General features: G+C 37.7%; 1 protein-coding gene and 2 long non-coding RNA genes across 13 annotated transcripts; 1 reads left to right on the forward strand and 2 right to left on the reverse strand.

Annotated features, from left to right (window-relative positions):
- Positions 1–321: 321 nt before the first annotated feature.
- On the reverse strand, positions 322–7,753 carry LOC149718467 (uncharacterized). 10 transcript variants are annotated; one of them, XR_016370832.1, is made up of 5 exons: positions 7,546–7,753; positions 6,850–7,485; positions 6,365–6,786; positions 6,143–6,306; positions 322–2,907 (listed from the first exon to the last, which is right to left on the reverse strand). It is a non-coding gene; the product is annotated as an uncharacterized LOC149718467 (long non-coding RNA). The 10 variants fall into 10 exon arrangements; XR_016370811.1 differs by having other exon boundaries at positions 6,850–6,997; positions 7,173–7,753; XR_016370798.1 differs by having other exon boundaries at positions 6,365–6,484; positions 6,548–6,786; positions 6,850–7,753.
- LOC149718468 (uncharacterized) lies at positions 2,973–5,326 on the forward strand. Of its 2 annotated transcripts, XR_016370922.1 has the most exons (4): positions 2,973–3,308; positions 3,369–3,526; positions 3,616–4,376; positions 4,461–5,326. It is a non-coding gene; the product is annotated as an uncharacterized LOC149718468 (long non-coding RNA). The 2 variants fall into 2 exon arrangements; XR_016370917.1 differs by having other exon boundaries at positions 3,616–5,326.
- On the reverse strand, positions 4,097–4,881 carry LOC149718469 (uncharacterized). The gene is made up of 2 exons (XM_089846549.1): positions 4,290–4,881; positions 4,097–4,218 (listed from the first exon to the last, which is right to left on the reverse strand). Exons 1-2 carry the CDS (start codon positions 4,879–4,881, stop codon positions 4,097–4,099), a joined length of 714 nt encoding a protein of 237 aa, XP_089702675.1.
- Positions 7,754–20,152: the final 12,399 nt, after the last annotated feature.

Here is a 20,152-nt window from a genome sequence, read left to right on the forward strand (position 1 = left end):
ATATGCTGTTCACTCTATTATGAACTCCATTAGCATGCCAATTAAGACTATATTATTTGCTTTAGCTTAGAATAAACTTGTAAATATATTGTTTTCGTTTCATCCATAATATCAACAAATTTATTGATCGAATATTTTGCCTATATTACGTCAAAATTGTTGACAGTTGTAATTTACAGTTGGAACTTGAAAAATATAGCGAAAACTGTATTTGAATTAATTGAAAATGGTCGACACCAAAAAAAAAATAAATAAATGAAAAGCAATTTTCAAATCTGAAATATCACCGATGATAGGTAGGCCAAAGAGACTCAGATTAAATCTTCAATAAAAAAGATAATATTTAATTTTAATGATTAAATTGTACCGAAAGTCAAAATATATAAGTGTATACATAAATAGATATAATTTTAGAAGCAGGAATGGAGAACAGAGTAATCTGGGGGTTCTTCAAAGTCCCTCGGTGCGGGGGTATTAAAAAAGAGGCGAGTCATAGCGACAGAGATAAAAAGGAATTACGTATTTTTCGCCGACCCCGTCAGCAACGTCATCAAAACGTAGTATAAGTGAGCCAATAAGATAATTTAAAATTCTCGTTAAACGTTGGAGGAAGGGGCTCTATACTGGGCTATGAGTCGGACTGAAGTAAATACTAACCGTTCTCAATTCCTGCTTTTAAAATGATATCTATCCCTGGTGTATACCACGAATTTTCAAGTGATAAAGTGCCCGACGAAATCGAAATTATCCAACTAACTCCACGAATCTTTTACGTGACACACGTGAACATTTTAATTAAGCTAGAAAACATACTTCATTGAATCTGACCTACATTACTTTCCAATAAACAATCGAACAGCAATTGGGGTGGACAACTTGTTGATTATAATGTACTTTTCACGATAAACAATATAGTTTAATGTTTGAATTGGTAAATATTCCCGTCGAAAAATTGATTTACTCTCTTCCACGTTAAACCTTTCCAACTCTTTTAATCTTGGTTTATTTTGGAAAATATTGACCTGATTCCCTGCATGGACCATCGGAAAAAAGTGAGAATCGAATTTAAATTAACTTCTATATCGCGTCAAGCTTCAAGATTACTTTTAAATATTGACCATTTTCATTTCAGTTACCCTAGCAACAGTTTAAGCGCGGCAGCAAATGTATGGTACAACAAGAAAACTTAAGAGTGGTATTAGTAACGCATTACTAAATCTCTGTACTCTAAGGTGAGTACAACGGGTTTTTTCTTTTCTTCTTTTCAATTCTGTTAAATTGTTATCGCTTTCTGACGACACTTGTTACTTTTGTTTTCAATTTTCGTATTCATAATAGGATTTAAGTTGAATGCAAAAATGGCAAAAACAGAATTTGAATTTATGGGAAATGATCGATATTTTAAATACAAGTATTCTAGAATTTGAAATTTCAAATCTTAAATTTTATCATAGATTTTTAAAATTATGTTTTATATAGGTACGTCCAAGAGACTACAATAAATGTTTCGACAATGACGGTGGGTGTATCAGCATTCGGTTGCTTGTTTCGGAGACCCAATTTTAATGATGATGATTAAATTTTAATTTTTCTTGTCAGGAAACTTGGGCGACTTACAAGGAATTTTACATGTCCACTGCGGATTATTTGAAACGATCCCTCAATATGAAGTATTTATTTTTTGGAATTCGATTCCATTGTATGAGAATGCTCTAGAATGTGATTAAAACTGGCAATATCAAGAAATTTCTAACAATTAATTTAGGAATTGGTCTTCATTCGTTAAAAAATTCGATTAAATGAATCTTTAATTCTCATCGTAATCAAAAAACCATTATGCGTCCAACTTACACATTGCTCCTATAATTAATATAATTTAACTCCAAGTTTTCAAAACAGTTTCCCCATACGTGCGGGGAACTCTGTTATGTTAACTTTATCTTACCAGGAATGTATGGAGGGGCTGGAATGGCTAAGGGGGCTCTCGTTGTACCCTTGATGGTGGAAACATAAGGCGAGTCCTTTTTTTGAGAAGTGTAGCTCGTCCCCCTACGTCTGTTCAGCTGTCTACCGAAGGCGAAAAATGTCATGACTGGTTAAAAAAGGCATGGCAGAAGTGACCTTTTAGATTTTTTAAAGTTAAATGCGCTGATTGGTCGCCGTTCGCGTTCATATTCGATTCTCTCAGCCTAGGCAGAGCGGCAGAGGACCTAGGGTAGAGGGTGGAGAATTATAGCAAACAAGTTTTTTTGGCAGCCAATGAATGAATGAAAATAATTAAGTGGTAAATACGATTTTTACGTCAGGCTATGACGTCATTAGCGTAAATTAAGCCACGCCAGTTGTTTCCAAGATCATTTCACGCCGATTAGGATTTGACCTTAGCCATTCCAACCCCTCCGTACATTCCTGATCTTACCAAGAAGTGATTTACTATATGAAGGCATAAATAGCGTCCGGTACTCGCGTGATAGTCGACAATCCCCCCTTCATGGGTGAGAGGGGGTGGAAACGGAGGTGGGACATAATGTTCTGCCTTACTCTATGTTTTCCACCATCTACTTTTTTACCTTTTCGTTAAGTCTTGGTTTGGGTTTTGGAACTCACGAAATCATAAGTGTAGTACACTTGATTCAATTTAGAAATAATTATAGAACGAACGATTTTCACGTAGAGACACATATTCAAAATCAATCAAGATAGGTTCAAAACGTTCAACTAACTTCTTAATAGCAATTAAAAACAACTGTCGTGCCGTTTCAGCACCGTCGGCAGCCTCCATTTTCTGTTTTCTTTGCTCGAGGTTTTTTTTCTCTTGTCGTCATTCTCGTCTGTATATATCCCTTCGGGATCCAATAGGAATGCGCTGAGCAATGACGGACATGAAAGGGGTGGGGTTTACTTGTCCTGTGACACCGGCGTAAGAGTAGAAGTGTAAAATCGCGCGACTTATGCCTTCTTATACAGGGTGTTTCTGAAAAGTCCATCACAAATTAAGGGGCGTGTTTATGGGACCAAACTGAGCGGAAAGTACCAAAGAACATGGGGTGTACAACATTTTGTTACGGAGATATGGCCTTCCAAACATTCGCCCCTAAAACAAGGAAATATCCAAAAATGAGGAGTAACACTTAAGACCGACTAACCAGCTTGTTTAAAATTACTAGACAATTTCAATAGCCTTTAATCGAACAATTGATTTCTACCTTTACTAATCAGAAGCGTATAAATGAGTAGAAGTATGCCTACGGTGGTAATGTAAAATTAATCCCAAGTGACATGATGTTTCAAGATCTTCCCAGCACCAAGTAAAATGGTTCTGATTGAAGGGACTTTTATTAGCACAGCGTAAACAACGTTATTTTCAGGAATTAGTCCAAATGTCCACGGGCGGCATTACAAAAACGAGGCAGTCTTTCGAATGATACTTGGACATGTTGGAAGATCCCTGGCTTGTTCCTGTTATCTCAAACCGTAAAAAGCTACGCAAATCTTCATCATCACGGACAACACTCTTGTACGTTAGGTATGACCTTGAGAAAACCTAAAAGGACATCTCGAATGTATTTGAAAAACCCATCTCCAATTAAGGGGCGTGTTGTTTGTTTCCAACAGAGTAAACTCGCCCAGAGAACAATTACAATGCAGAGCCACGTTTCGGCGTTAATGGCCCACAAAGGTGGTCCCAAAAACAAGAACAAACTTTAATTTGTTTCGTTCAGTAAGTGTTGCATGTGTCATAGATAAAACGCCATGATTAATGCACGAAGAAAATGAATTTATTGACAAGTTTTAACATTTAATTGCAACTAGTTACAAAAATTGTTCAAAGTGTTCACCACCCGCGTTAAGGCACACATTAGCACGTCTTACAAATGATTCCCTTACACGTTGAAAAATGCCTGGAGTTTCGCGAATTGTTTGACAGCCGTGAATTATTCGTCGACGTAGCTCTTCAACATCGGGCACTTCAGTCTGATAAACTAAGTCTTTCAGGTGGCCCCAAAGAAAGAAATCACAAGGGTTCAGATCGGGTGATCGAGCAGGCCACTCCACAGGTCCACCTCGACCTAACCACCGCAAAGGGAAGGTCGCGTTAAGATAATTTCGGACCGCGATGCTGAAATGTGGTGGTGCACCATCGTGCATGAACCACATTCTGTTTACCAAACCTAAGGGTACGTCTTCGAGTAGTTCCGGTAAATCGTCCCGTAAGAACTGCAAGTAAGCCACACCGTTTAACCTGGGCTCTAGGAAATATGGCCCAATTAAATTGTCACCCACAATACCACACCACACGTTTAAACTGAATTGTACTTGGTGACTTCTAACGCAAGTTGCGTGGGGGTTTAGCTGGGACCATTGATGTTTATTATGTAAGTTAATAATACCATCCCGTGAAAAGTTAGCTTCGTCAGTAACCAACAAATCCCGTGGGAAATCGATATCGTTTACTTTAGCCAGAAACCACTGACAAAACGCCGTGCGTCGTGGGTAGTCCGCTGGATTCAAACCTTGAACTTTTTGAACATGGAAAGGATGAAACCGGTGGCTTCTGAGGATTTTCCACACGAGCGTGTGGTTTACGCCTAATCGGCGACCAACTTGGCGGGTACTTGATTCAGGCTCGTCCTCGAAAATGGTGAGAACTTCGTCTTCTACGGCCTCTGGGATGGCTCTCGCTCTAGGTTGAGGTCCAGCCGGTTGGATTCGTCCATCTTGCCTCAAACGTCTGTCCACAGCCTCGAACGTCAGTCGATTTGGTAGTCGCCTCTGCGGAAATCTTTCCTGATACAAGCGTACAGCTGCAGCGGCATTCCCCTCGGCTAGTCCATACATTAGGTGCATATCCGCATATTCGGCATTTGTGAAGAAAGGCATTGTAACAGACTTCGTTGAATTATGAGTTTAATAAAACAAACACATGTACGTGAAACCTCTTTTATTCCTTTCTTAAAAAACATAGTGCTCTGTTTTAGTGCTCTGTTTTTTAAGAATAGGCGAAGTTCTCACTATTTTCGAGGACGATCCAAAAACAAGCAGCCGCCAATTGGTTTGCTGATTAAGAAAAAACCACACGCAACTTGCGTTAGAATTCACAAAGTACAATTCAGCTTAAACGTGTGGTGTAATCAATAATAATAATAATTCACGGCTGTCAAACAATTCGCGAAACTCCAGGCATTTTTCAACGTGTAAGGGAATCATTTGTAAGACGTGCTAATGTGTGCCTTAACGCGGGTGGTGAACACTTTGAACAATTTTTGTAACTAGTTGCAATTAAATGTTAAAACTTGTCAATAAATTCATTTTCTTCGTGCATTAATCATGGCGTTTTATCTATGACACATGCAACACTTACTGAACGAAACAAATTAAAGTTTGTTCTTGTTTTTGGGACCACCTTTGTGGGCCATTAACGCCGAAACGTGGCTCTGCATTGTAATTGTTCTCTGGGCGAGTTTACTCTGTTGGAAACAAACAACACGCCCCTTAATTGGAGATGGGTTTTTCAAATACATTCGAGATGTCCTTTTAGGTTTTCTCAAGGTCATACCTAACGTACAAGAGTGTTGTCCGTGATGATGAAGATTTGCGTAGCTTTTTACGGTTTGAGATAACAGGAACAAGCCAGGGATCTTCCAACATGTCCAAGTATCATTCGAAAGACTGCCTCGTTTTTGTAATGCCGCCCGTGGACATTTGGACTAATTCCTGAAAATAACGTTGTTTACGCTGTGCTAATAAAAGTCCCTTCAATCAGAACCATTTTACTTGGTGCTGGGAAGATCTTGAAACATCATGTCACTTGGGATTAATTTTACATTACCACCGTAGGCATACTTCTACTCATTTATACGCTTCTGATTAGTAAAGGTAGAAATCAATTGTTCGATTAAAGGCTATTGAAATTGTCTAGTAATTTTAAACAAGCTGGTTAGTCGGTCTTAAGTGTTACTCCTCATTTTTGGATATTTCCTTGTTTTAGGGGCGAATGTTTGGAAGGCCATATCTCCGTAACAAAATGTTGTACACCCCATGTTCTTTGGTACTTTCCGCTCAGTTTGGTCCCATAAACACGCCCCTTAATTTGTGATGGACTTTTCAGAAACACCCTGTATAAATCACTTCTTGAACTCACCCAACACGAAATATGTTAATATTTCATAGTAATTTAATTTTTCGATGATTTTAGGGAGATTTTCGAAGGGCATAAAGTGAACTTTGACCGGGCTAAAGAAATATATACTGCTCCTGATGTTTTCAACGTGTGTCAAATAAAAATCAGACCAAAATCTAAATATACTAAAATGCACATATTAAATAACCCTCTTATTTAGAATGCTAATGTTATCATACGAACCGCGCCAAGGTCATTTTTCTACAGTCGAGAGAAATATTTCAGTCCATCTCCGGTGATCGGAACGGCCAGGACGTTTATAGTGTCCGGTCCCCCAAAGAAAGTCTTGACCACTTACTTGTCCTTCTTAAATATGGACACTGAAGTAAATTTTGATCAATTACAATACCTAGATCATTCAATTACATTCTTGTTTCAATTAGGTCGTTATTTTAATGGTTTCAACCGTGGTCCTTCTGTCAATTTTGCTCATGATTCACTCCATCGTAACTAACAAATACAAATTGTTGCCCACAAAGAAATTTGTCAAGAAAATGGCCCGAGAAACCCTGGAAAATGTCTGGGAGAACGCATCACTCTTGTGCACGGAACGTAAGCAATTAAGTTCTTGCCTATGTTTGAAAAGAATTCACCTTATCGCGAGCCTGTTAAAGATCCTTTTCATCATAATTATGCTCCGTATAGCGATTCCCATCGTTTTGCCTCACATTACTTGTCGTCTGCTTGCTTCGTCGTGGCTGATCGTAGTGACGTTCATTCTGTTTTTCTTGGGTTGTGTCTTGCGGACGGAGTTCTCGACGGAAAGCTACAATTGCATCGACACTCTCTCGGACTTGATCAAATTGGGAATTGCACCTACAGTGACGAAAAATAGCGGAACTCATTACTATCTAAAATATTTGGTAAATATTGAGTTTCAGTGTTAAGTCCTCTATTTTTCTGATGTAATTGGTGCGCAACTATAGGCAGCCCATGATCCAGTAGTTAAGGAATGGCTAGATGCACAAAATGAGGAGAAACTCTTCACTACCGTGACGGATTATATGAAGCTTGATGGATACATTCCGATTCTTTTTGGGGAAAAAGCTCTAATCACTGTGGATACCAATGTGAATTGGATAATCGGAGAATTCTTGACTTCTGATCCTGAGAGTAAGAAGCTCTTGACCGAGAACGGAGGACTTTACTTTTCTGAACAAGATGTTAGCTTCGAGTACTTGCACTACATTTTCAACACCTCTTGGACGAGAAGCAGTCCGCAATTGCACGAAAACCTCCAACTAAGGTCGGTACGAATTCTATGGTAAAGTGATTATGGGGCTTGACTTCAGTTTTGTTTCAGCCTGCAACCGATTTTCTTAGAAACGCAAGTTTTCAAGTATCTGGGCTTTAAGGAGCAATACTTAATTGAATCAGTCAAGTGGAAGAGGCCATTGAAAAGCACCACCGCCTTGGACCTCGGTAGCGTCTTTGTTCCTTTCTATTTGCTCTTCATGCTGTTGTCTGGATCAGTGTCCATTGTTATAACCGAGATATTCTTCAAACCATTAGTTTAAATTCTGAAGTCGCGACACGAAATCGAATTCCTCAAAACATCAATCAATTTTTTTTGGTTTTAATTCTTCTAAAAATCACTGACCACGAATCTATTCAGTAATGATAGGAATATGGTTCTAAATTATACAAAATCGAGTTAATTGCTTCGGAGTCCTTAAAAATCTACACAATCCTTGGAGGAAAAAGATACCTTTTTTAAACCCAGAAAGAGCCTGAAATTAGAAATTAATATAGGTACTGAAATTAAGTTTAATCAATATAAGAAATTTGATTTTAATTGCGCACTTCAATCTTTTGTTATGAAACACTTTTACCAAAAAAACGGGTATAAATGCTGAATTTCAGAACAAAACAGGTAAACGTTTTTAATGAAGAAATATTATGAGTTCAAATTGAAGTTAAAAAATCATATAGGGTGTAACAGATACGAAGAAACATGATTTGACCACCTTGTATTTTTTATTAGCACTAGGGCAATCGCGAGACATCCTCTGCTTTTTGTTCAAGGTTTGATGACACCCACGAGCATTCGCCTATTTAGACTAATCGCAAAAAAAAAAATAATCACTAAGTAATGCTAAACTCGTATTGAGTATAAATAGAAAATCCCTGACTAGATTTTCCCAATTATTAAAAATAGATTTTAAACTTCATCAAAATATTTTTGATCTCAAACATATTTCACTATCAATAACACTCATCTTCAAATTTCCTTGGAAAAGTATTTTGGCACAAGAGACGTTTCCCCTAAATCTTGTCGAACAAACGAAAAGAAAATCACTTCTAAAACACTACAAATTATAAGTAATAACAGCTAAGAGTGATCGTTTACACTATCTTTCGTGAGATTTACTTTTATATATCCCTTGGTCAATATTTCCACATCGTTAACCTTTATATCTCCGAAATAATTTCCATTTTCTTTAATGCTTAGTTCCTGCAAAAAACTTGAGCAAAAGAAGTAAACTTAGATGTGCGTCATAAAAGAAGTCCATTAAATTAACCTAGGATGTAAACAATTACAATAGCTGGCATAGCGTACGTCTCTGATGGGGAAAGAACTCCTTTTAACTCCATGTATAGGGGGCTAAATTTTTCCCCCTTTCCTAACGCTGTTAGAATTCTCTAGGAAGTCTTTTTTTTTTTTTTTTTTTTTTTTTTCCACCTACAACACTAGTGCTTAGCCGTTAGGCCTTGAGCACCAGGAAGAATTGAGCGGGAGACCCTACGCGGCCCAGCACTGACGGGGGCCGCTAGGTCGTATGTGTAGAAGCAGGGAAGGAAATGAGGTTTACTTGGGAGGTGACGGAAGGTGGAATTGGGGTAAGTCACCTCCGGCGGACACGGGACAGTCGGCACCTATAGGGCAGGATCGCCGACATGTGTCGTATTCCCTCAAACTTTGCCGCCCAGAAGCTTGGCTTACAGGAGTGCGCCACACTCCCGGCATCTAGGAAGTCTTTCTTGACGTGAGCGGGGCGTGACTTCTTCAGCCCATGAACACTGGATCTCTAAAGGGTAGATGGTTTGCTTTATAAAAAATAAAAAAGGAACGGCCACGGTCGTTAAATGGTTTTTTCAATAGGTTATGAAGAGTCATAAAAAACTGGACGACCTTGACTGTTCCAAAATTCACACCCCCATCCTTTCTAATGATTCTATGCTAAAGTGGGCTCGGTTTTACAATGGAAGGGGGCGTTTTCCGGTCCCTTTAGAGATACCAAGTTCATTTTCAGCCAATAGTTTTTCTCTCTCAATAGGGCAAATTTTGGCGTACGAGTCGCGCTTAAACCGGAGATCTGAGAAAAATTATCGCGAGGTGGCGAATGTGTCGCCCTTCTTCAGTATTGCTACACAAGAGAGGGGAGTTGCAAACCCCGGTTTTGGTTACTTCCTAGGCTAATTTAATGGACTTCTGGTCATAGTAATAGAGAAACCTCGAATCTATCTACTGTTAAAGAGAAAATAAAAAATTCGCATAAAGTTAAAAGTTCCTTGTATAACTTTCTGTTGAGTGTATTTTAGGGCCAACTGTTAACGTGCAAATAAAGCAGTCTTCAAGTGTTATTTCTAAATGTAAACGGAGCTCCTTAGGTTTCGAAATATTGGAGTGCAAGTGACCTCGGGATCTCTTTATAAAAGCCTTAACGGATCGAAAGTCTCCAGCGTAGCGAGTTTCGAGCGGTTGCTGGTTCTGAACGCTCCGCTAACTCCGTAGTTCTCGAAAATAGGTTTCTCTGGTAATACGAGATTTACTAAGAGGGCAAAGAGGACGTAAAACCGTGTACGGCACTTCAACGGAACACGAAAGGCGTCTTAAAAGTTTGGACAAGTTTGACTGCGAAAGCAAGATGAATAATCATCCAATGATGACCGTTAACCAGACATCTACGGTGTAATTTAGAAAAGAAATAACCCTTTAACACATCGACTAAAACAGTGGCTTGAACACCGTGTAATTCGTACAGAGTATCCTGTAATTTAGGTACCAAAATATTTAGGATATCAACGTTCAGATACCGTGTTGTTTTCGGTGCGAGTGCATTGTTATCCATCAGACTAGTTTCTCTTAATAAATTTGCTAAACAAGCCCTTGTTATAATGGCCTATTCGTAGTTGTTTCACGAATACTAAAATACTTCTAGGCTAGACTTTATTACATTAAATTTTACTATAGTTTATAAAGTTTCGACAGATTTAAATAGTTGAACATGTGAAAGCTGAGCCAAATATTTTTGTTATTTGGAATAGAAACTTTTTGAAAATCGTAAATGAAATATGCCATATGACTGGTCGATGAATGGTAGCGAAACCGTTTTGGGCACTTTGTTGATTCTTAAGCTTCACCATAAGAAGATGAATATATACTTAACCTTCAGTCAGGAAATCGAAAATAGTAAAATCATTTTCTGATAGGTCAAGGTGATAAAAAATAAGAGTAAAAATCGTTTAGACACGCAGCTTTTTACGCTAGACTTCATGCGCGTACAAAATTTGAAAAAAATGCTTGGCTTCTTAATCTCTATTGACATTAAGCGGCAAAAATCAATTGTAAATAGAACTTCTCAAACTCACAATTAACAACCTTGACCGAGAGGGATAAAGCATTAAGAGACAAATATTGGCGGTGGACTGAAAATCCTATCAACTAGCAAATTAACATTAGTAGTTCGTTAATTTTTATGGTCATGTCTCGTATTTTAGTCTCAATTAGAATTAGTTTAAACAATAAAGGGATTGAATTATCGAGTATAGGTTTGGTACCAAGAGTTGAAATATCTACAAACTGCGTTTTTAACATTACGTATTTTGTAAACGAACCCTTTGCATTCAATCGTAAGCAAAGCGTGAGAGGAGAAACGAGTATTCTATAAAGTATTTAATTTCTTTATTTCCTGAGGTGGAACCAATAATAATGTATTCGTTAATTATTTAGTGAGTAAGGCGCCGTTGCTATATTCCCCTCATGATTTATTCCTTCCAAGTATTTGTCAAGGAAGTCCGACAGATATCACGTACGCGTAATTCCTGTACTTGTAAATTCTTATCGGAAAAAGGTTAAGAATGACGCTGAAACTTGGTTACTCGGAGGTAGGATAAATTACATAATTTTTTTTGTAATTTAGGAAATTATGCGCGTAAAAATGCACCTCGTATCCTGTAATTAAGTATTCAGCAGTTTTAAACTTTATGTTAATCAATATACCATAAGTTTATGAGGTATTTTCCATAAGTATGACACTTCCTATACTTAGTAATGCTTTCTTTCTGAGAGCCAGTTCGAGAACGGCAAACGAGAATTGACAACACTCGGTTTTGCAGTTTATCTTCCTGTCTGTATTAACCCTTTGACGGCGCCTCACCAGGCGTCGTTTTACGAGAATCTATGACGCTTCACCTACGTCACCTCATGACAAGTTCTCAGTAACCAGTGACAAACTTACGGAATCTATCTTATGAACTTACGATATACCACGTACTTCTATCGTGCAAGTCCCCATATGGTAATCAGGAAAATTCACCATAATGTGAAAGTTTAATGTTGTTAAATCAATCGTACAGTCATGTACTTATGATTTGGTCTAGGACTCGACGTGGTTCCCACTGGAAAGAAGACTTTTGGCAGAATACGAAGCGTATTTTGAGAAATCTTTGAAAATACGGTATTGCGAAACTATTACAGAGCATTTAAAACCCAGAGAGGCTAATCACTCTCAGATTCTAAGCACACCGATTACGGCTTGCGTGTAATTATTTTAGCCCTGTCAATAATAGGTTCTTTTTTAAATACAGTAAAAGGTGCATCGATTTAAACTGTGTGACTGGTCCCTCGTCAAATCCGCTTTTTGTAATTTATTTTGTTTATTGCGAAATATTGGTCATCTTTTTATTGCTAAAACCACAAGTAGAATAATCTTACACCAAGTTCCTATGTAAGATTTTTTGCCGTAGCCTCTGTGTCTGAAAGTTCTGACGTTAAGCTTTTTAAAGTTCCCAACGGAGCTCGCGTGAATGGAGAGATAAAATTTATAAAATATCGGCCACGACCGAGAACGAGCTTTTGAAGCAGCGCTCCACAGCGGTGGAGAGTGAAGTTAAACAGGCGGGGTTAATTTTTTTATCCGAGTAAGTTCAAGCATGGAGGGTTCATCCAAGTGCACGGTGTTTGCGTTTTTTATAGCAACGGTGTATCGTGTGGAGTGCAAACGTTTTTAAAGAGGGTGATTAATTCGACATAATTAGAAGCCGACGGAATTATATTTTTCTGGCCCGGAAATACTCTGAGTTTGTTTTGAGAGCCCTTTATCTATTTCTAAATTAATACATTTAAACCTAACTTGCTCCGCCATAACGTAAACTCCGATCGCCTAAGATCTACGCGAGCGGTTCTACGTCTCTGTTGGCCGAAAAGCTCAACACAAGTTTCGTAAAAATTCGTACCTTTTTTAAGGGGGGTGGAATTTTTTTAGTGAGACCCAGCTTTCCGCGGCTGATGTTAGTTGACGCCGAGAAAAAACGTTAGTAGAGAAAAACTTTGGGTGTTCAACTACCATTTACTCTACAGTAAATACATTCGGCCTAGCCTTGGGATATCAGGTTTTAGGAACATTCGAGATGAGACGTTCGTTAGAGATAACCTGACACACATTACCCTCATTCCTAGGCTGGAAAGCTATGTCCTTTTAGATCATCTCCTTTTGCTAAAACTAAATAAGTTTCTAATTATAAAAGTAGGAATACAGTTCTTATAGAAAGGGTTACTAATCCTTAACATCTAGACTTAGCATGATGCTCGTATTTAAACTAAGAAGTGGTGCATTGTCGTATTGTATAACCAAGAGTTCATAGTACTACTTACAAAGAACGGCACTTTAACTTTAGCATGTCGAATAAATTTTTATCGTACCGCGATGAATATCTTTAAATCTTTTTCATTTCTTACTTATTCTGATTTTGGTGATCTTACCTTTGCTCTCCTTATTAGTAATAGAACTATTTTTATGCGGCAGGGTACTCTTGTTTTGGTGTTCCCGCGAAGAGTCGAGGGTTTTCGTGGGCGCGTAACATTGACTTTTGGCTCCGTATTTTGGGGATTGGTAATATTTGGGGCATAGAAAAAGAGATGAGACGCCTAGTGCGAAACTTACTTTTTGTACGTAGTATCTATGAACTCTTGGTAACCTGTTTGGGTATAGTGACAAATAGAGTAATATCGGGGGCAGGGAAGGTGGCACTAAACTACATCTACACTCCATTTTATATTTAAAATATAAATTGAGTTCTACGCCCACCAGAGGTTGCCGCTCATTGGCTGGCAGACACGTGACGTCACGTGTACCTTAGTAAATATTATTCTATTTTATCGTTCGGGAGACATGTAAGTCCCCCAAGTCGGTTTCTCCTAACTGTGGACAGATCCATTTAATTATCTAGTAACGTTATCTATTTGAAAAAAGAAACAGCCAAATAATAATAATAATAATAATAATAAGCTAAAAATAATTGCTTATGGCAACATTAGTGAAAAGCATTATCACATACTTAAAAATTGAAATACATTGGACAGAACAGAGAATACGTTGGTGCCCGACCCTTTCATAAATCATGCAAATGTATCAGTTGCGGTAAGTCAAGCTCTGTATGAGCAACTAATGATATTGAAATCACTGAATATAACCAGAAGTCCATTAAATTAGCCAAGGAAGTAAACAATTACAATATCCGGTAGAGCGTACGTTTCTGCTGGGTTAAAAACTCCCTCTAACTCCATCGATTGAGGATAAAATTTTTCCCATTTTCCTAACACTGTTAGAAATCTCGAGCTCCTCTCTAGGAAGTCTTACTTGACGTGAGCGGGGCGTGACTTCTTCAGCCCATGAACGCTGAATCTCTAAGTGTAAATTGTTTGCTTTATAAAAAAATAGAAAAAGGAACGGCCACGGTCGTTAAATAGTTTGTTTTTTCAATAGGTTTATGAAGAGTCATAAAAAACTGAATGACCTTGAATGTTCCAAAATTCACACCCCCCATCCCTTCTCCTGATTCTATGCTAAAGAGGGCTCGGTTTTACAGTAGAAGGGGGCGTTTTCCGGTCTCTTTAGAGATCCAGCGTTCATTTTCAGCCTATAGTTGTATCGCTCCCAATAGGGCAAATTTTGGGGTGATTTGAGAAAAGTAATCGCGAGGTGGCGAATGTGTCGCCCTTCTTCAGTATTGCTACACAAGAGAGGGGAGTCCCAAACCCCGCTTTTGGTTACTTCCTAGGCTAATTTAATGGACTTCTGATATAACTTAAGAAGCAAATGATATAATAAAACATTTTATCGGTCGAGTCTAGGATATTTATATGACCGGAATCCCACTCGAACAACTGGTTAATCTGAACAATTCTTATGGTGGATTAATTCTCCGTTATCGTCAATCTGTACTTGTATCCGCAAATCCCAAATATTTCAGCAATGATAACGTAGCGTTTTTTAGCATCGGCGGCAAGGTAATTTACGTTAAATTTCGAATGGACGGACACTTCATCGGTAACACTTCACAGGGAATGAGTTGCAAAAGACTTTTCGCGTGCACAAGTGTCCAATCATTCGAATTCCTTATACAATGTATAAATTAATATATTGCCTAATATCAGAAATGTATTCTTAAGTTTTTGATAGCCCTTTTCATTCATTTGTTTCTCGTTTCTTTGGTAATGATGGCAATTAAATTGCACTTTGACAAACGCTTTGGGAAGAAATCTAATAATTGCAATATCTCGAACAATGTGATGATCTCAACTGCTAATGAAATGTCATTATTTTTGCACACAATTATATTAAAAAGTAATTCCACGTGTAATTTTTAAACTAATCGAAAGCTAATAGAAATAATAGAAAGTGAGAGACAGAGGACGTTTATGAAAGCCTTTCGTAGTGCGCAGTATAATTATATGATTTTAACGAGGAAAAGTCTCGTTAGCCTCTTATTTGGTACTAGCGCTCATACGATACTTTTACACAAGTTTACCACGGAGTAAATTTTCTTTCCTTGACAAAGAGGCAATGTGAATCACATGTCGCCTAAGCTCTCAGCACTTTCTGTTATTTCCCAATGAAATATTAAACAAATACTCATAGAATATATTTAGGTATACCAGGCGTGCCCAAGACGTTGTCCAGCCGCTTTTTATTGACTGGCTGGCTACTCTCAGTGGAAATATTTAACATTTACTTGGCTTGTTCTATGAAATCTGATTTGTCGGAAGTTGGTTACCATACCATTGACGACTTCGACCAGTTTTTTGAAGCAAACCCAACTCCAAATCTAGCTTTCATCTCGAATTCGGAAGAGGGTGATTACGTAATGGAACAGGTTATTGTTACAAATATTCATAAGTGTGGTAACAAATTGTTTTTAGTGTATGACTGCTAAATGTATCTATAAACATAAAATGTTTGCGCTTAAGAACAAGTGCTGTTTGCTTGAATGAATAATAAATGTTAAAAACATTAACAAGTACCGAAATCAGTGGTTTTACATTCAAAGAATCTGGATTAGATAGCTTTTATGACACATTATACTAATAAACTAGAACCAACTCAGTTTGGAAGCTGGAAAGAGTTCAAGAGAGCAAGAAAACTATGAGAACAAAATCCTCCTTTTCTTGGAAAATCATAATATCCTTGAAAATCAAGGAAAATTAATATTGGTAAAATTTCTGGATATAAGCGCGAAATACAATTTAGCAGGACCCTTCCCCGAATTCATAATATAGGGTTATGTAGGTTTGTTTTGCATACATTTCCTATGGTGAGAGTTCATTAAGTTGTATTAAAACCTAAAAGTTGGTTAGAGAAATTTCACATGAAACCAGTTCCTGTATATTACAGATAAAACATTTTTTCTGTTCAATTAGGATTGGATGGAGTTTTTCGAATTTTATGGAGATTTTGAAATTCTGGACTTTGAATATGTTGGCGATCTAGCGAATAAAGAACGCTTGAAACAATTGCATAAAAGGAAGGAAGTTTGGTTCATCGACCTTTTCACATTTAAATCTGCAGTTCAGTCCTTTCTCGACATTCTCAACGAGATTACTCATGAGTCTCAAAGAGCAAGTTTGTACTTTGGTAAAAAAGACTTGATTAGGTCAATTACGGTGGCGCCGATCAGAAAAGACATGCCTAGTGAACTATTTGAGGCTATTACCTTACTGTAAGTTTTTATTTTCGAAATTAAGCGTGTAACCTGAAATAGCAGTTCCCGAAATAGCAACAGCGCCGTTCGAGAACCGCTATTTGTAAAAAAACCGTTCGCAGCCAGTTTCGGACAAAAATTCTTTATAACGCCAAGAAGCGATTTCTAGTTTACTAGGGAGAAGGCAAAAGATGCCAAAGTATTCGCTCGCCATAGTCCCAGTCACCATTTCAAAATACAAGGGGGTACGTAAAAGGAGGCCGGACTACTTCACTTCTCCTCAGTGGGAAAATACGTAATTTTCGTCATTTGCTTCGCGCCGACGTGAGCTTTCAAGAACCAATGAGATGCTGGTTGAAATTTAGAGGCGGGTATTTATAACGAAATTATTATGATAAACTTAAATTTCATGATGGGGAACTAAACTTTCGCTATAAACATAAAATCCTAAGCCCGGGTAAGCTCACGTAACTTTCACTATTGGGGTTAGTGAGTAAATTAACTTATGGTCAATCGGTTGTCTAGGGGTTTTGGTAAAAATGAAGAGATGGGAACCAAATTAGGAGTTTGCCAACAAATCATTTAATAATAATACTTAGAATACTTAGAATAAAAATAATACGTTTTACTTAACTCTAACATGCAAAATGGTCATGCACACTTCATGCAAAACAATAATAATAAACTAAATAATTGGAATTAAACACTAACATAATCTTAACATTAGGGTAAACCACATAAGGGTTTTACATAGATATTAAACTAACATTAACCACATAAGGGTTTTATATAGATATCAAATTAACATTAACCGCATAAGGGTTTTAAAGTTAAACTAAAAAGTATTGGATAACCACATAAGGGTTTCAAAGTTCGTTTACTAAGAGTTCTGACCACGTACGTGTTTATCATAAGTTCATAACTCTCAAAGAAGTTAAGTTTAGGTGCCTAGAGGCGAATCGAACGTTTGGGTACTTATCGCTTTGTTGATCTCGAGCAGCGTAGAGTTGACTCGGGACTGGTGCTCCCAGGAACGACGGACGGCGCATCGACGGCATGGATTAGTTTCAGGCGTCCTCGGTTAAGTTGCGATGGACAGCCGGCGTAACGAGCGGGTGTCGTAGGGCAAGAGCCCTTCCAAGATGAATTTAGCGCGGTTTAATTGTTCCATAGGTATAGAGTCCAACTTTAAAGTTTCTAAGTTTACGCGCTAAGTCTTTTATTTATACGGCACATCATTCCGCGTAGTCCCTAACCAAAAACGTTCAGGTCTATCTCGAGTCGTGGAGGTCTATAGAATAATACTTTCTATTGTCCGAGTTTGCCCTTTTATGCATTTCGGGTGTCTTGAAAGAGTGATTTTTAATCCAATCACCTTTCGACTTTCTAAGGTCTTCGGGACCAATCATCGTTCGACATTTTAGAGTCTCTCTCTCATCTGGGTTCCTTCTCCTTAACCCTCGTGGTCAAATTTGTTTTCGCGCGCGGTGTTTACCCCGTGACCTTTTCGGTCAGGGAACACACACCCTTTCATTGTGGTTTAAAAATACACTCTTAACAAATAACATATTTACAATATATATAGCATGACAGGTTAATGAAATACTATTGGCAAAAGGGGTTGACAAACTCCAAGTTTTCGGTTTTTTGAATAATAAAAATAAAATAGGAATGCGCGCGGATGGGGTCTCACTAACCCGAAGAGATTAGCTACGCTTGCGAATTGTAAAGAATCGGGATGGGCATCATGGCCAGTGACGTTCCATTTGGAAAATAGAAAAATACCCGTTGAATGCAGGTGTGCGACCAGCGCGCACCTTGCCTTCGAGGGGTTTTCTTAAAGGGATAATAACATTTATTAAAGGGATAGTGGTTTATCAAAATTATATTTACATATTAACTCCGGACCTACGCTTAGACTGGAGATAAAGCTAGAAATGTGGCGAGTTTATACCTTCTCCCTAGTAAACTAGATATCGCTTCTTGATAACACTAAAAGTTTTTGCGTTTAATACTATTTTTTCTTAATAGAAGCGAAAGAATGTTCGAAAATAAACCGTTTGAATATTTGATTAAAGAAATGGAAGCACGAATTCTATTGCACACCTGGATAGTACCCGACCAAATTCGTTACAACCCTGCGTCTATTAACGACATGAAGGCAACTATATTAGTCTTGGAGTTTGGCTATTTAATCATGTCCCTTACATTATTTCTTGAAATATCAATTTCAATGTTACGACCTAGAAGGAAATCCGTAAGACGCAAGAAAAAAATCAATATGCGAAAGTGCACCTTTCATAAGTAATATCAGAAGCCGATTAGGCTTTACACATGAAGTACGTAACATGTGCCTGGGGGAGCTACACGATATTCTCTGAGCTCCTAGGAAAGAACCTCCCCTTACGCGGAGAGAAATAGTTCAGTAACGCGGCTCCTTCGGAACCATCCGATCCTTCCGCCCAAAGAACCGATTTACCACGTACCTAAATTCGAGAACTAATATAAAGACTGAGTAGGGTGCCTAAAATATTCTTTAGATAAAACTATTCACAAAACCAAAGATTATTTGCGAGTAAGGCGTTAAAATGTTATCAATCTGGGTAGCTTTTGCTTGGACTATTTAAGACGCCGTGCATCTGTTTTTTTAACGAGGTATTTTTCTGTTCTTGCCGTTACGGCAAGCCCGGCCGCCGGCAGCTCGAAATGCGCCGCTCGGCCTCAGCCGCTGATATCTAGCCAAGTCTTAGTGTAGTTTTCGTGTCAAATTTTATTCGCAGAGCTATTTTTCTGTTGAAATTTAAAGAAAATCTTATAATATTTAGTTGAAGACTAAGTAAATAAATGTCTCAAAAAATTTCAAAACTTGAGCTTTAAAACGTTGGATATTTTATAACGACTACGGAACGATACCGCAAATTCGCCTTCCGGGCCTCCCGGCTCCCGCTTATGTCGACGGCGAGGTCGAGTCGAGGAGGTCCCATGCAAGAAAATAGTAATAGTAGTCGCCTATTGGTTTGGCATTAAAGAGGTTATCTATGGTTAGGGGGCTCATGATTGGTTTAAAGCTTTTTTGTTCCTCTGCTTAGTTTTTACTTCGGGAATATCATGAAATTCATGGCCAAAGCTATGGAAAAGTGGGACTTACGTACTTTATGTGTGAAGCATAATCCGCTTTTGGTAATATTATAACAAACCCACTCAAAGAAATATTTTAGTGGAGGCGTGTTTCAGACTGAAACTTGTTTTGACAAGAATAATTTGAAAGAGGAAAATTATAATTTGAGAGATGAAAACAATGTTTTGAGAAATGAAAACTATAATTTGAGAGATGAAAACAATGTTTTGAGAAATGAAAACTATAATTTGAGAGAGGAAAACAATAATTTGAAAGAGGAAACATAATCTGAGAGAGGAATAATAATAATTTGAGAGAAGTTTGGGAGAGATAATATAATTTGAAAGAGAAAAACAATAATTTGAGAGAGGAAAAAATATTTTGATCAATTAACACAATAATTTGAGAGAGTAAAACATTAATTTGAAAGAGGAAAACAATAATATCAGGAAGGAAAACAATAATTTGAAAGAAAAAACTATAATTTGAAAAAGGAAAACAATTTGAGAGAGGAAAACAATAATTTGAAAAAGGAAAACAATTTGAGAGAGGAAAACAATAATTTGAGAGTGGAAAAGAAGAAAAACTTATCCAACAAAAAGATTTACAAATCAATATTTAGGGTACACTGTAAATATATACCACTATAC

This window comes from Phalangium opilio, unplaced genomic scaffold (assembly GCF_054372755.1).
Source record: "Phalangium opilio isolate 3A_F unplaced genomic scaffold, DU_Popi_V2 ptg000002l_1, whole genome shotgun sequence".
Classification (NCBI taxonomy): Eukaryota; Metazoa; Arthropoda; class Arachnida; order Opiliones; family Phalangiidae; genus Phalangium; species Phalangium opilio.

Coding starts and splice junctions, on each gene's coding strand:
- LOC149718469 (XM_089846549.1), bottom strand. CDS start 4,881: ATGCCTTTCTTCACAAATGCCGAATATGCGGATATGCACCTAATGTAT. Junction 4,219..4,289: donor CAGTTTAAACGTGTGGTGTG/GTATTGTGGGTG, acceptor GCTTACTTGCAG/TTCTTACGGGACGATTTACC.